Raw genomic sequence first — 14812 nt, 5'->3', positions numbered from 1 at the left:
CTGAGAATATTCAGAAAAAATACTTTTCCCTTTATAACAGTGGTTTATCCATTTTACACAATGCACTGTAACTAAAATTTCCTTTATTTCAGAATTGAATGCAAGTAAAGTGAATGTCATCGTTATTTCGGAACAACTACTATTTAAAAATCGCATAATCCTAGTTAGTTTTGTTTACGCTTAGCCAGGAGCGCAGCTGGGAATACATAGGTACACATTAGGAATAACCTTAATAAAATGAATAAATAAAATTAACGATGATTTTGGGATAAAAATTCAATCTTAACAGCCAGCATCGTTCAATAAATGATTATAAACCTTATGTAGAATTAATGTAAAGTCCAACGTTATAACAGTTTCTTTTTACCAAAAAACAAAAGAAGAACGTCCCTGCCGTGCTCCGTGCTTTAAGGGACCGACCGACCGCCGCACCAGCCGATACCGGCGGCGATCGCGTCATATACAAAATAATAAACAGTAACGTTACTATTTCTTGTAAATACATATATGATTAGTAATAACATTAATCTATATACAGTCGCACGACTCATTGGAAGAAAATTTAAAAAGCCGTTGCTGCTTTTTAAAACTACGAGATAGTCCAAATACCAATGTAAGTCGACGCCACGAGAAAATTTGACTTAATAATCGGGTAACTAAACTATTTCAGCAAACAAAAATATCTGATGATTAAATAACTTCGTTAAGGGCAAGACAGTGAGGCCCATTTTAGTAATATTTAATGTTATTTTATCACCAGAATCAGATTTTACGACAGTTTTATGCGCCAAACTCCCAGTTGCCTGATAGGATATTGACATAAGTAGGTGATTTATAAAGCCCATGTAACCTTTTCTGATGTCTCCAAGACTTCGTAAAGTAAACTAGTATTTTAATACCCTTCCCATGGTTTAATGAAGTCCATTTTAGTAATATTTTATTGTTATTTATTACAAGAATTAATCAGGTGTTCACACCAGTTTTACGGAGCATACTCCCGGTTATTTGACGGAAAACTGACAATATCGGTTGTATACGATGAAAGAATTTTGGAAAACATTGAAAGCAGACCGTTTTAAAAACATTATAAAGAGTTAAAATGTGCTTAAGTTAGTACTCGTGACATCGACCTTTGCTATGGCTTTTGTATATAAACCGACCGATTTAAGTGGCACTGTGGAATGTAATCACAAAGTTAAAATAACAAGCCACCCGCAAATAAATATGTAAGTAATACTTTTATGTAACATAGAAAACTTAACTATTCAGGTTTAACATAAGGCACCGAAATATATATTGAAAAATATAGTAGTAAATAAGTAAATATTATTCACACTAAGTTCTAGTGGACTATAAAAGTAAAAAATAAGAAAAACAAAGCCATTAATATAATGTGCTTCCTAATTCAGTAGGTTTATACGTTCAATCGAAAAGTATACACTTGTTGATTCTTAAACACACAGCCGCAAATATTCCGTTTTTGATATAACATTTATTTTAGGGTATAATTTATTTAAAAACTATGACATATATCAGTTTAGGTATACATATATTAATAATTTCACATAAAATTAATATACGATGTATATTTTTTTTAACTACTCGACTACTAATTTGCATTTCCAGCCATTGTGCAAGTTAATAAATATTTCAATACATAAACTAATCACACCTATCGACTTTAAAGCATAGTGTAGGTATTATTATAAATACATACGTAGTACACACATCGTCATACACCATCCTATGAAACATTTACAATTACATCTATATCATATACGTCTATAAAATGTTGGATAAACTTATGAATCACATTTAATTTTTTTTATATCTTAATAATATTTAATTTAATCACGTAGTCCATTACATCCATACACAGAAATAGAATCGCATATAATTTACGTTAAAATATGAATTAGCTTACAACAATAGATTTAAATAAATATAACGAACGCCTGCTCCAATAATGTGATGATGATTAAAAAAAATATGTAAGTAACTTACTTTTTGTGACAATTTTTTTTAAATATTTATTCTAATATTTTATAGTATAGAATCTAAATTCGATTTAAATACGCTCTAATATTATATTATATCTGTTTCCATTGAATAAATTTACGTATTAATTTATAACTATTACGCATTTTTTCGTATGCGTCGAATCCACAACCTGCTGTAATAATATCAAGAACAGTACCTCTAGTACGAAAAACTTTCGAGTTCGTTTCGTTGCGTATTCAAAGTGTCATCGAAAAATTTTGTATGAAAAATTAAACAGCGCCCCCTATATTATAGCCGCCCTAGGGGGCGCTGTTTAATTTTTCATACAAAATTTTTCGATGACACTTTGAATACGCAACGAAACGAACTCGAAAGTTTTTCGTACTAGAGGTACAGGAGTTGTTGAGTGTCGAAAACCAGAGGGATTTAGACATCGAGGTTATACCTAACAGAAAAATATGTTTTGGCAAACGCTATGATAGGATAGTGTAGCACTGAGGAAAAGCTAGTAATCAATACCATTCATTCATACGAGATAAAAATTTATGTGATATACGCAAATCCCGAGAACTTAGTTACTTTGTAAAATCGGGAAGACTGATTGGCCCTCGGGAAGTTTTACTAAATAGCCGAAAACATTATTTTTAACACACTTCAATCACCACTTTTACGTGGAGATCAAACTTGTCTCATGTTTCTCGAAGATGCACGTTTCTTTGTGGGAAAAAATAATTGTAGAATGAAAATAAGTGATAAAGAGACATTAGAAGAGAGTCGAGAGGAGAGAAGCGTGAAAGAAGATACAAAGAGCAATAAAGATTGAGTATTGAGTACAATGAGAAAATAAGTTCAAAACACAAAGAAATGCTTTGAGAACAAATTGGTTAAGATAGGTTCAAAACACAGAGAGTCTGTTTTGAGAAAAAATGGTAATAAAGTTCCATCGGTTATTGACTGGATGGGCAAATGATTAAAGCATTTATAGGTAATACTTAGTCATAATAATATAAGGGAAATGAAAAATTATCATCATGCATGTTCGACAAACGTAACAAAAGTGCGATCCCCTTTTATACCCCGTATTGACAATTAACGAAACGTTATTAGTAAAAGGTTCGAGTTCTAGAGGCTTGACAGTATAGCAGTATTTAGTTCTGTTGCCGCTACGATATTGGATAGCTATTGTCTTTATTACAGCATAGATAGCACATCTAACTGTCACTGAATGGATGAATCTCCTCAATTTGATCTTGAACGTTATATCAAAAATATAAAGTTTAAAATCAATTGGGGAAATGCGTCATATAGAAGAAACTTGTTTGCTGTTAACTCTATTTTACGTAGGGTTCTCTAGTGATGTACAAGACTCGAGGCGTCGAGTCCTATTTTTGAAGCCTCGAGGCGGAATGGCAAGACTCAGCGAGCTCGGTAGGCTCGGTGCCCCGAGCTTAGCCGAGCTGCGAGCTCTCTGAGCCATGCCTCGAGGCTTTAAAAGAGCTCGAGCCTTCTAAAGAGCTTGAACCTTCAAAAGAGCTCAAACCTTCGAAAAAAATAAAAAAACATCACCTACATTGATTTTTATTATAAGATTCTTAAAATTTACTTATAACTATTTTATTTTGTTAGGAAAAGTTATAATTCTAATCGTATGTAGTCATTATTTGATTTTGTCCTTTTGTGAAAAACGTTTTTCAAATATGTATTTTATTGTAGGTATCAGAATTTCTGCAGTTTTATTAAATAGAACGATCTTAACACAATAGTTAACTGGGCTTTCAAAAAGGCTCGAGCTCTGCGAAAGACTCCAAGCTTCATACAAACGAGGCGAGCCCCGAAAAAGGCTCGAACTCTAAAAAAGACTTCCGAGTCGTCGAGCTTCATACAAACGAGGCGAGCCCTGGTAAACGACTCTGAGCTCTCGGCAAAAGGACTCGGAAGCCTCGAGCCTAGTACATCACTAGGGTTCTCTCGCACAAGGATGTTTTATAAGAAAGAGCGGACCAAATGCGACCAATACTATAACGATTCTTTAAATGTAGATACCGAGCGTCTATGGAAATATATCTATTCAATTAAACTATGGCAGTATTTTTATTGTTGGTAGAGCAGTCGTTGTACTTATGTAGCCTAACTCCCAAAAAGGCGTCAAAACATTTGGGTGACGTGAAAAATTGATTTCCTACAAAATTGTAAACACGTTTTCAAACTAGCTTACAATTGAGCGTATTTGATTTATGCTATTTTTAAATACCACATCACCCTGTATATACAAAGTCTACTCATGTAAGGATATTTAATAATGGTTTAAGTATAGGAATCGATTTTATTTCTAATATTCTGTGATAAAAGTTATGGAATTTACTCAATATCAATATTGTCAAGTTGTGAACTGTACTTATTTCGGTGTTTATATTTTAAAATGTGTTTATATGCATACTTTATAAACATACATTAGCGAACACATACATAAAAAGCTTTCACTATTTTTTCTAAAGAATCTCGATGAATATAGCACTGAATTAATTAAATATTATGAATCCTATGCAAATATTACTATTGATTAACTGTATTGTAATACACAAGCTGTGGCAATTTAAATCTTAATCTAAGTTTAATATAGACGTTATTCGAGTACTCGTCACTTCGAAAACCGCCGTTGAAAAATTTGCCTAATGTAGCGACTGTGTTTCAGAATCAACGAATTTATTTTAGTGGACCTATGCGCACTTAGCGGTGGAATATAAAAATAATGTAAATATAGGTTGTTTTTTCCCTGTAGATTCGAAAATGGGTTTCAAAATAGAGTAATGCATGTTAAGCGCGCAGAGGTTAAATACTACCTAGGTGTAAACACAACTGTGCAGGCATGGGAATCAACTATTACAGCTCTTAAGCGAGCTAAAGCTGCACAGTAGAGTTCAAAGCATCGGAATGAATAGTAAGAAAAACTAACGTAAATATCGAATAAAGTGTAAACCCTACAAATAAACCTAATAAAAAATAAACATACTTCACGTCGATATTTCGAAAAAGTCACACATCTTGTAAATATGTGTAAAATACTTAAACATGTTTCCCTTTTCGTATCACAAATGGACTAAAATATTTTTTTTAAATAGAAATAGACAGGTAGATTATTCTTAACCAAGAAAATAGTTACTTTACAAAATGCATATTAAATACGAAAAAAGTTTTCTAATAAATATAACTTACACCTACAAATAGAACTGCGGTTTACTGTTCCTCGAGATCTTAATAACGTAGGCACATAAATGTGATGTGTAATACCTTTTCACTTCGAATAATAAACTAGAACACTTAATTTTCAAGAAAATTGCAATAATCGTTTACCATGATTACTACATGCCCAGAGATTGCACCTCGTCCCATATGGCTAGTTGAGTCTAGATGTATAATGACTATGGCTCATATGAAATGGACCATAAGTTTTATTATTACATCTAAGTGGAAAGATTTGAACGGAACTGATTCGAAATATCGACAAAACATCAGGTAACGCGACGCACATTCTACTAAGCCTAAATTAAAGATTGTGCTCGGCGGTGTCGGTGGGATCATCTGCCGAACATCCCGCGATCCAATAAATAATATGTCACGTGATTTGAAATGCAGGTCGGCGCAGGCGGCGCGGGCACGGGCCCGCCGCCTCCGCCAACGATGGCACAACTCTCGGCGCAAGGCCGCTTTGCGGCCAAACGACATAAAAAAACCTCTCTGTACACAAAGCTTACAAAAATTACATAATAAACAACGGCAAATATAAATCGTTCTCTTAATGCAACAAAGAACCGTAACGATAAAGAGGCCGGTGCCGAAACATCCAAGAGATTTTTCGATACGATTTTTCCGATAAACTCGTTTTCGTTAAAAATTAAAAAATAATAAAAAATAACTTTAAAGCATTAGGTGCATGAGTGTTGACTCGGCTACGACGTGTAGCGGCGGCATTCTTTGGCATGCATCGCTCGGTGCGAGACCGCCCGCGCCGGGCGCGCGTCCACCGTGTCGGCACTGGCGAGAGGAACGTTCAAGACCGCACGGATCACAACTCACAAACAAAAAGGGGTTAGGGTGTGCGATGGACGCGGGCCCGGGTTGTTGGGAACCTATTTTTTGTCGTTTCGCTTGGTACGCTTTCGGTTCCGTTTGGGGGCGGGCGGTGCGTTTGATGGCTACGCGTGTCGCTTGGCGTGGAGCGCGAGGTGGTCGGAGCGCGAGAAGCAGCGGTCGCAGTGGCGGCAGCGGAAGGGCTTGGCGCCCGTGTGTTTGCGGTAGTGCCGCGTCAGCTCATCCGAGCGCGCGAACCGCCACTCGCAGCCTTCCCACGAGCACTTGTACGGCTTCTCCCCTGTAATGCGAGATTTTATAGGTTAACCACTGAATAAGATTACTAACGTTTAATAGTTAGGATACGCCTTAGTGGGTTGAATAAAACTTAATTGCTATTTGCACAACTTTTTTTTTATGTAAGACAAGGCAGATATTTGACCGCAATCGCATCTGGTGTTAAGTGAGATGCAGTCTAGGAACATCATTATCGTGAAAACTACGTTATAAATTGAGGATGGCGTTCTACGACACGTAACGTGATTGAAAACTGATAAACTAGATATAGTGTCAGATGTAATATGAATGTGTTGATAAGGGTGCGTTGCGTATTAATTAAAACCTGTCTCGTTTGACAGGGCCAGCGAATACCTTACAGTTACACTACACCACACCTACACTCTCATCAAAACAAAGTTCGCGCGTATATTATTTAGCCTAACGGCAATGGGTGAACATTGTTTGTAAAGTACCCGCTTTTACGCTTTCAAACAAACTTAATCATAAGCCGGTGTTAACAAGCTAAAGTTCCCATAACAGGGTTGGCTAACAGGTACATGTAAAGGTGTTGTAGTTACGATAACTTAAACTGATTGTTCCACTAACAATATCAATACACGTGTTATGGCATGACACGATGTTATTATTGAAAGAAACTGCAATCGATCTCATGTGGGTTATGATGTGAAATGCGCTATGCGCTTGCATGGTATGTCACCGCAAACAAGTTGTTCTGGTTGTCGCATGCCAGCTCCATCCGGATATGACTATAGAAAGGGGCAAAAGTAGATTTTCAAGCAAGCATTTCTTGAAATCTTTAAGGTCGTGCAATAAAACAACAAGATTTCCTTTATCCGTTGGCTGTCGTAGTTGAGATGCTGCCAGAGGCAGACAGTTTATAAGAAAGTTGAGATGCTGTCATGAATACCTACCAAACTTTTTTGACTCGAAAGGGATGACTTTTTACACTTATTTTGCACTGATTAGTTACCAGGCATCATCTAATCAGGCCCGGCCCTGGTATCATGTTAAGTTAGATGCTGTTTTATGTCATCTTCCACCTTCTGTTGTCCACCTCGACACTGAACTTACAAGTCCGTGGCTTCCATTTCAAAATCTGCCCCATCGGCCATCAGTTCTGCATGCTACGTACTCTAGAGTACTTTTAGGTACTACATGGTTCATGGACAAGATATAATTTTTAACGCTTTGCGTCCGCTTATGAACATTTGTATACGCATTAGGGTCTATTTCAGAGCATTGCTGCCCAATAGGCCGTAAGTTTCTGCGTGGTAGGTCCAATTATGTGTGTAGTGATATAATGAAAGTCTTACCAGTATGTGTCCGCTTATGTGCCTTCAACTGTGAGCTCTTGGTGTAGACTTTGTCGCAGACTGGGAACTCGCAGCAGTGAGCGCGACGGCACGGGTCAGTCACGTACGCTTGATGGGCCGTTCCAGAACCTTGCTGTCTCATAGGCTGTCAGTTCTAAATGCAAACTATGTGCCCCAGAGTAATATCAGTGATATATTGGAATGTTCCTACCAGTATACGTCAGCTTATGCGCCTTCAAGTGCAGTGGGAGTTCTTGGTGTAGACTTTGTCGCAAGCTGGGAACTCGCAGCGATGGATGCGACGGCACGAATGAGGGTCCATCCTAGAGTCCTCCATCCATCCTTATTTGCCCTAGAGTGATATAACGGAATTCCTACCAGTATGCGTCCGCTTATGCGCCTTCAGGTGCGAGCTCTTGGTGTAGACTTTGTCGCAAGCTGGGAACTCGCAGCGGTGGACGCGACGGCACGGATGAGGGTTCATTCTAGAGTCCTCCATCCATCCTTATTTGCCCTAGAGTGATATAACGGAATTCCTACCAGTATGCGTCCGCTTATGCGCCTTCAGGTGCGAGCTCTTGGTGTAGACTTTGTCGCAAGCTGGGAACTCGCAGCGGTGGACGCGGCGGCGCGGGTCAGTCGCGTGCGCATGTGGGTGTGGGTGGTGACGCGGCGCGTGAGCACGACGGGCCGGGGCCGGGCTCGGTGGCTCCTCTGGAAACGGCGGGGAACATGTTTAAGGCCACTGTATGGATGTACACTCCTGGTTTTTGAGAGAGCTAAAATTTTATGCACCGCTTACTCTAATTCTTAAAGTTTAAAATTGACTGGCATTAAGTTGTAATTTTATACTCTGGGTATGTGCAGTAAAGTTTCCAAAAATAAACTAATAAGTCTAGATTTCCTGATTATTAATTTTGAGTGGAGATGGATGGATGGAAGAGTAACAAAAATAATGTAAACCAAAACGCCATTTCTTTAGGTCACTAAGTTTAAGTCAACACAGATTTAACGGTGTGACTGTCAATTATTGGATAGTGTCGATTTTCGCGAGAAGATTTTCACGTGCGATGCGTGACTAAATTAACATGTAAATCAGTCTAGCCGCAGCTAATGGCCGAGTAAATAGCTTGGCTTTGTAAAACACCGCACTGCCTCTGTCACCAAACTATCTACGCGTGGGTCACTAATAATTGGCTATGTTCTGATTCTGACCAAAGCAAATCTTTGCTCACCTGCTGAAACAGTAAACAAATACGTATCATAATAAATGATCTTACCTTTTATTAATTCATAGCGCAGCAACAAAGCTACGTTCTTTGTAAAATGGCCATTCCTCGGATCTTTTAAGCCGACTATAAAAACAGATGAGATGATTTCATTGCAATTGGAAAGTATTATTTAATATTGAGAAATGATAAGCTCAGGCTATTGTGGATATTGGCATTTCTTTTTACACAACCGACGTTTATTTAAACATCTTTGTCGGTAATTAAATTCATTTAACTTGCAATAAAATGGAAAAGCTTTGAATGCAATTAATTGAATTCTTCAGAGTTTTCTAATAGGATGTACACTCAAAATGAAAAATATAGTAACACATAAAATTAGATAGAATACAAAATATACAACAAACATACATACAGAGTGAATAGAGTTTCGTGCATTTTAAAAATGAGCCTAGTCTATGAAGAAGTATCATTTCCAGAAAGCCTATCTTGCAAATTTATGATATAAGCAATAAGCAAGGTACATTTTCAGTCTAAATTTAAAATCTTGCTTTTGCTATTCATTCAAAGACAGTGTGTCTTGCTTTTAGGGCTGAACTCAAGCAACCATTCTTAACGACTCTGAGTCCAATATATAATACAATATAATTAAATAAACATGCCCATTAGAATCAGAACAGATACATAACTAGGTTTTTACATGTTGAAGTATACATCCAGTAGTTAATACGTAACAGTATAGTAATGGAACACCAAAATAGGTATCTAACTTAGATTTGGTTTTTAATCGTGCGTCACAACATCAATAAAAAGTACTGAAATAAAAAAAGACAAAAAAGGAAGACATACTATTCAGTGCAATGCGACAGCGTACGTTCCTAATAGTTATAAGGAAATAAAAGAAGCAGAAATGAATTAACTTTATAATATGTAAACAAATACATATAACATTCTTCGCCTTGCAAATAAAATACAACTTCTTCTACAAACTTTCGCTCGCCATCATTCATCCACAACTTCATTCCCATACATTTACGAGCTACACAGAGAAAATTATATCACATCAAAGAGCACAATGGCAAATCATAAAAGAAAATGCAACATTTCTTATTTTCACAATCTACGACAGACAACACCAAGGTAACCAAAGATACAATATCGTTAGACGAGATCCAATTTTTAGTAATTATTGTACTAGTTAGCTATGATATTAGATTATAAAGGGCCGCCATATTACTAACATATTTATTTGCAACAATACTATTAACGTTTAAAGGAAAATGTCAATAGAAAAATACACCCAGTTATTACCCAGTTACTTTTTCATACTCATTTTCAAATACCTACCATTAGGAACAAAATAATTTTGATTAACATACAAAAAATTACAATGGACATCCTAAATGCCGTTAAGAAATAAGACATAACTTGCTTTTGAAATGTAGATACCATAATTTGTCAATAAACTAAATTTAAATAGTTAAATTACTTAAGTACTCAGTTAATACTAAACACACATTTAAAATATGCCTATTCACTTATACCACAAAGGCCTTGAAGATCTACGTAATTCCGAAAATAGTGTTGGTATTCACAATATTCGTGTAATGTAAACAAATAACTCGTGGACTAAATTTCGTAAACAACGGTTAATTTTGGTTAGCAATATTCGAAGCAGGCCTCTCGTCTATCGATAGGAATATCAGTCGGTAAGGCTACAACCACATCACTTAGTGCCATTGAGTGAACAGAAGTGCTCCGTAAGATAGGGCTTAAAATGACCTAACTGAATTACGGATAACTTTGCGAGGTAAATGTACAAATCAAATTCTGTGCTCTAACAAGATTGCTTTTTACTGATGATCCAAAACTGATGTAATGTTATGTACCCTAACGTACAATAGAATTCAAAGACAAGTCAGTAAACATGATGATGTTATGGAAGTAAGTACCTTTTAATCCAAAATAATATAAAGGAACGTAGGTGTCACAGTAATAGTTTTAAGAAATACTTGAGTGCTAACTCCCACCTATTAGGTAGGTAAATATTTTTTTTAAATATGTATTTCACCCTCTGTTACTGTGTGACATTGTTTTCTTTGGTCAATAACCCCTTATATTAAAACAATAGTTGTGTAACATCTAACCTTTTACCGTTACTTTGCAAGCGCATATTTTAGTATAATATCGTATGTAAAATAACGCTTACATTGTAATATTGAAAGTTTTGAATCATCATCGCTAACCAATCAAAAAATGTTAAATTACCTCTGCTCCTTGGAAAATGTTCCACAAATGTCCTGACGACGGTTATTTAAATAAATGAATTACTTCGCGAGTTGACCCGGTATGGCAGTCGTAATGTGGTTTTACCCTGTGTGTTACCTTTAATAATCTTATCAGACTCGTTGTATTTCTCAACAACGCGCTGTGGGGCTGCGGCAAACGCTGTCAACTGCGGCAGCACTGCGGCCAGATTTGGGAGAGGCCGGCTTGCCCGTTTTATAGGGATCGGATCTGTTTTTTCAACTCAATGTCAAACTTAAGGTACAATCAGACGCTATTCAGGTGGACGCTCACTCGGGTAAACGCCCATTATCTCATTCCACGCATATTCGACACAGCAACATAGTTGTGCTGCTCGTTAAAGGTCACAAAATAAAATAGCCGAAAACGAATACTAACGTCGAGACGTTAGATGTTTCACAGTTTCATTTTTCTTTCATTCGGAGCGTGTAACCACCAGTGCGTTCACACAGGCGTTTTTCCGCGATGCGGCGCAGCGTGATTTATGTCATTATTTCCATACTTCTGTCACAGACATAAGTTGCGATGTGGCAAATACCCAGCCCGGTGCACGGTAGTTCCGTGGCGGTATACTATAAAAAAGTAAAGGGTTGCAAAAAGCGCCATCTTTAACTAATACCAAATTTCGAAATAAAATTGCATCAGTTTTCACTTTCGTCACTTAATAATAGCTCCGTAATTTTGCTTTATGAAACATGCTGAATTAAACAATAATAATCACTCGTCTGATTCTACCTTTGCACTGGAATAAGTAAACTTTCAAATAATAGATAGTGGCAACCGTAAGCAATAAATAACTCGCTTGCCATATTATTTCTTGGTTAGTTTAATGCTTACAAATAGTTCTTAATGAAAAAGGCAATAAATAACTCAAGACTCGACCAGATAAACAACCAAGCTTTCACACATCCTTCTAGCATCATAAACTGTGTTACCATACCTACATACTTGGGGTAGCAAAAAAGTTACGGTTAGTCACATTATTCGCGTGCCTTTTTACAGGTTCTAGCACTTGCAGTAGTCTTAGCATGCAATGCTTGTATGTACCTTTATACTATACTTCTTTATCATTAAGCAGTCCTGTTTCTATAATTATTATCATCATCTAAGACTACAATGAAATTCCAGGTATTTATTAATGCCACTCTATAAGCCTATTTGATTTGATCATTAAATTACTGCTGACTCCTACTCCAATCCAATTTTGAACTATTTTCGGATATGATGTCTCAAATTATGGTTCTAATTTAAGCAAACAAATGGCCTCCTTTAGTCTGAAGGAATGTAGAATATCTTTCTTACCTCGCTCATCCTCCTCGCTAGGCGGCTCGCTCTTGACAGCCGTGATGGTGAACCGAGGGTAGTCGTCAGGGAAGGCATAGCTGGTCTCTGCCATGAGCAGGCCCCCTTCCGCGGACATCAGCTCCATTCCTGCATCTGTACGAACATCATAAATTGCATTAAAGTCCATTTAGTTCCGTCGATGTGCTCGCTGAGTTCACTCAGTGCTTCAGAGTTGCGTCAGTGATTTTTAAATAAAGTATGTTAATAATAACTATTATACAAATAAGCGACGGTTCAAACCACCCTCGGCAATACAATATTGGTAATCCAACACCGATAGGTAGGAAAGGGGTATTTTTAAACTGTTAAACTCCTTATATTTCAAGGACTATAGACGTCATTGTCATACTAATCTGATCTCGTCTAACTACATAAACCGGTATGAAATAAAGTTCAATAAAATAATTCTTCCTGAATAAGTAGCTTCCACCATCTCACCTAAGTCTGTCGCCATAACAACAATGATAATAGGAACAAGATAGTCAGTTTTTCTGTGGTTGAGGATTCCGAGTGAACCTCTTCTCCTTCCACCTTGAGCCTGACCATAACTCCATTAAAGTACGGCCAACTAGCAGCGATACAAAAGGTCGATTCGACTGTCGAACTGACAATCTATTCTGTCTCTTCCCATCTTGTGTATTTGTCGTAATGTCTCGTTCTCCCGCCAAAATATGTCAAAGCCAAACCCCTGCTATTCCAAATGACCATGACATTTGGGTTTGTTTACATTTGGTATCGCTTCTCGTTGGCCGTACTTTAGGTAAAATGTAGGCCAAGAGTTCTCACGTGTTGGATAAAAAAAACTTACCTCTCGGTTCTTCAGAGTCGCTCGGCGGCTCACTCTTCACAGCAGTCACGGTGAACAGCATTGGCTGGGGTGATGGGGGAGACGGGGGCGACGGCGGGGAGGGCGGGGAAGAGGCGGCCGAAGCAGCCCACTCCTCCTCGTGAGACGGCTCGCGCCTCTTCCCGCGAGGTTCCTCACGAAGATATCGCTCCATCTCGTAGCATGTCTGGAAAACAGGAGATTCATTAATATTTTTGATAAAAATCTTATTTGCTTCGCGAGCGACAGTTGTAACGAAACACAAATATGACCCTGAAATTAAATGACCGTTTTATCACTACTTTATGTAAAATAGAAACGATTAAAAACATTTGAACTTTCGGAAGTTAGGAATATAAGTACACTTCAGCTACGGGCATTGCATATAAACAGAATTTTGTTGGTACCTAGTAAATATGTATAAAGGGAAAATATTAAAAACTCGCAGTGCGTCAAAGTTTTGTGCTACGATTATACACACTGAAACGATGTAGTTAGTAACGAGTTACGAAATTAAACAAGCTGTGCATAGAAATAAATTTGACTTCAGTATGTTTACGCTTCAGTAAGTTACATTAAATGTTTTCTGATATGATCTATATATTTTAATTTTAATATTTTCTGATATGTTACTTAAAACTCATTGTATTGTCCCAAATAATACGGAATGCAGTGTAGGTATTCTGTATTTCTGTAAAACACTTAGATAATGTTCAAACCATAATTTACTTTAAGCCGGGTCTAAACGGGTGTAACGGATGAAAAATAATTATCTTCTAAATATAAAAAGGAGAAACAGACTGACTGACATATCAACGCACAGCTAAACGTAGGCACTTGGGAAGGGACGTAGCTTAGGTACCGTAGAGGTGCACTAAGAAAGGAATTCCCGAAATTCCCACGGGAACGAGAATTAGCGGGAAAATCCTTTTGTATGAAAAATCTAATTTGCGTAAGATAGTTGAAGGGGGTAAAACGGGATCCACGCGTACGAAGTCGCGGGCGGCCGCTAGTATTATTATAAAGATAACAGAACGATAATTCACATTTTTATTAGGTAGGTATATGGCATGACCATGAGTGTTATAGGAATCTCTCTCTCTTTCGTTTTCGGTGATTTATGGTTTAAGACATATATTTCTCTAAAAGAATTACATTCACTTACAAGAGAAATACAAAATTAACCTTAAAAATATAGATTATTTAAANAAACTTATTTAGGTAAGTAGTTAAATATTTATAAAACTGGACCGAAATTGAAAAATTTTGCTAGAACTTAGCGGTTGCACTACCGTGCCCCCAAATATTTTAGTTTTTCCTTGATTCATACACCAAACACTACTTATATTCCAAATTTGAAGCTTCTAGGTCTGCTAGAAGTGCCTTACAATTTTTATGATCGGTGAGTCAGTGAGTCAGTGAGT

General features: G+C 37.1%; 1 protein-coding gene across 2 annotated transcripts; it reads right to left on the bottom strand.

The window, feature by feature from the left end:
* Positions 1-4833: 4833 nt before the first annotated feature.
* LOC114358333 (Krueppel-like factor 6) lies at positions 4834-13633 on the bottom strand. Of its 2 annotated transcripts, XM_028312268.1 has the most exons (5): positions 13371-13633; positions 12521-12655; positions 8290-8396; positions 8061-8127; positions 4834-6370 (listed from the first exon to the last, which is right to left on the bottom strand). In XM_028312268.1, exons 1-5 carry the CDS (start codon positions 13561-13563, stop codon positions 6195-6197), a joined length of 678 nt encoding a protein of 225 aa, XP_028168069.1. In that variant the 5' UTR covers positions 13564-13633; the 3' UTR covers positions 4834-6194. The 2 variants fall into 2 exon arrangements, with proteins under 2 accessions (XP_028168069.1, XP_028168068.1); XM_028312267.1 differs by lacking the exon at positions 8061-8127 and having other exon boundaries at positions 8223-8396; positions 13371-13596.
* Between the last annotated feature and the right edge of the window lie 1179 nt (positions 13634-14812).

Source organism: Ostrinia furnacalis, unplaced genomic scaffold, assembly GCF_004193835.3.
Source record: "Ostrinia furnacalis isolate ACB-3 unplaced genomic scaffold, ASM419383v2 OfSCF3858, whole genome shotgun sequence".
In the NCBI taxonomy this organism is placed as follows: Eukaryota; Metazoa; Arthropoda; class Insecta; order Lepidoptera; family Crambidae; genus Ostrinia; species Ostrinia furnacalis.
Note: the sequence above shows the minus strand (reverse complement) of the source record. Positions and strands in the feature narration are given on the sequence as shown.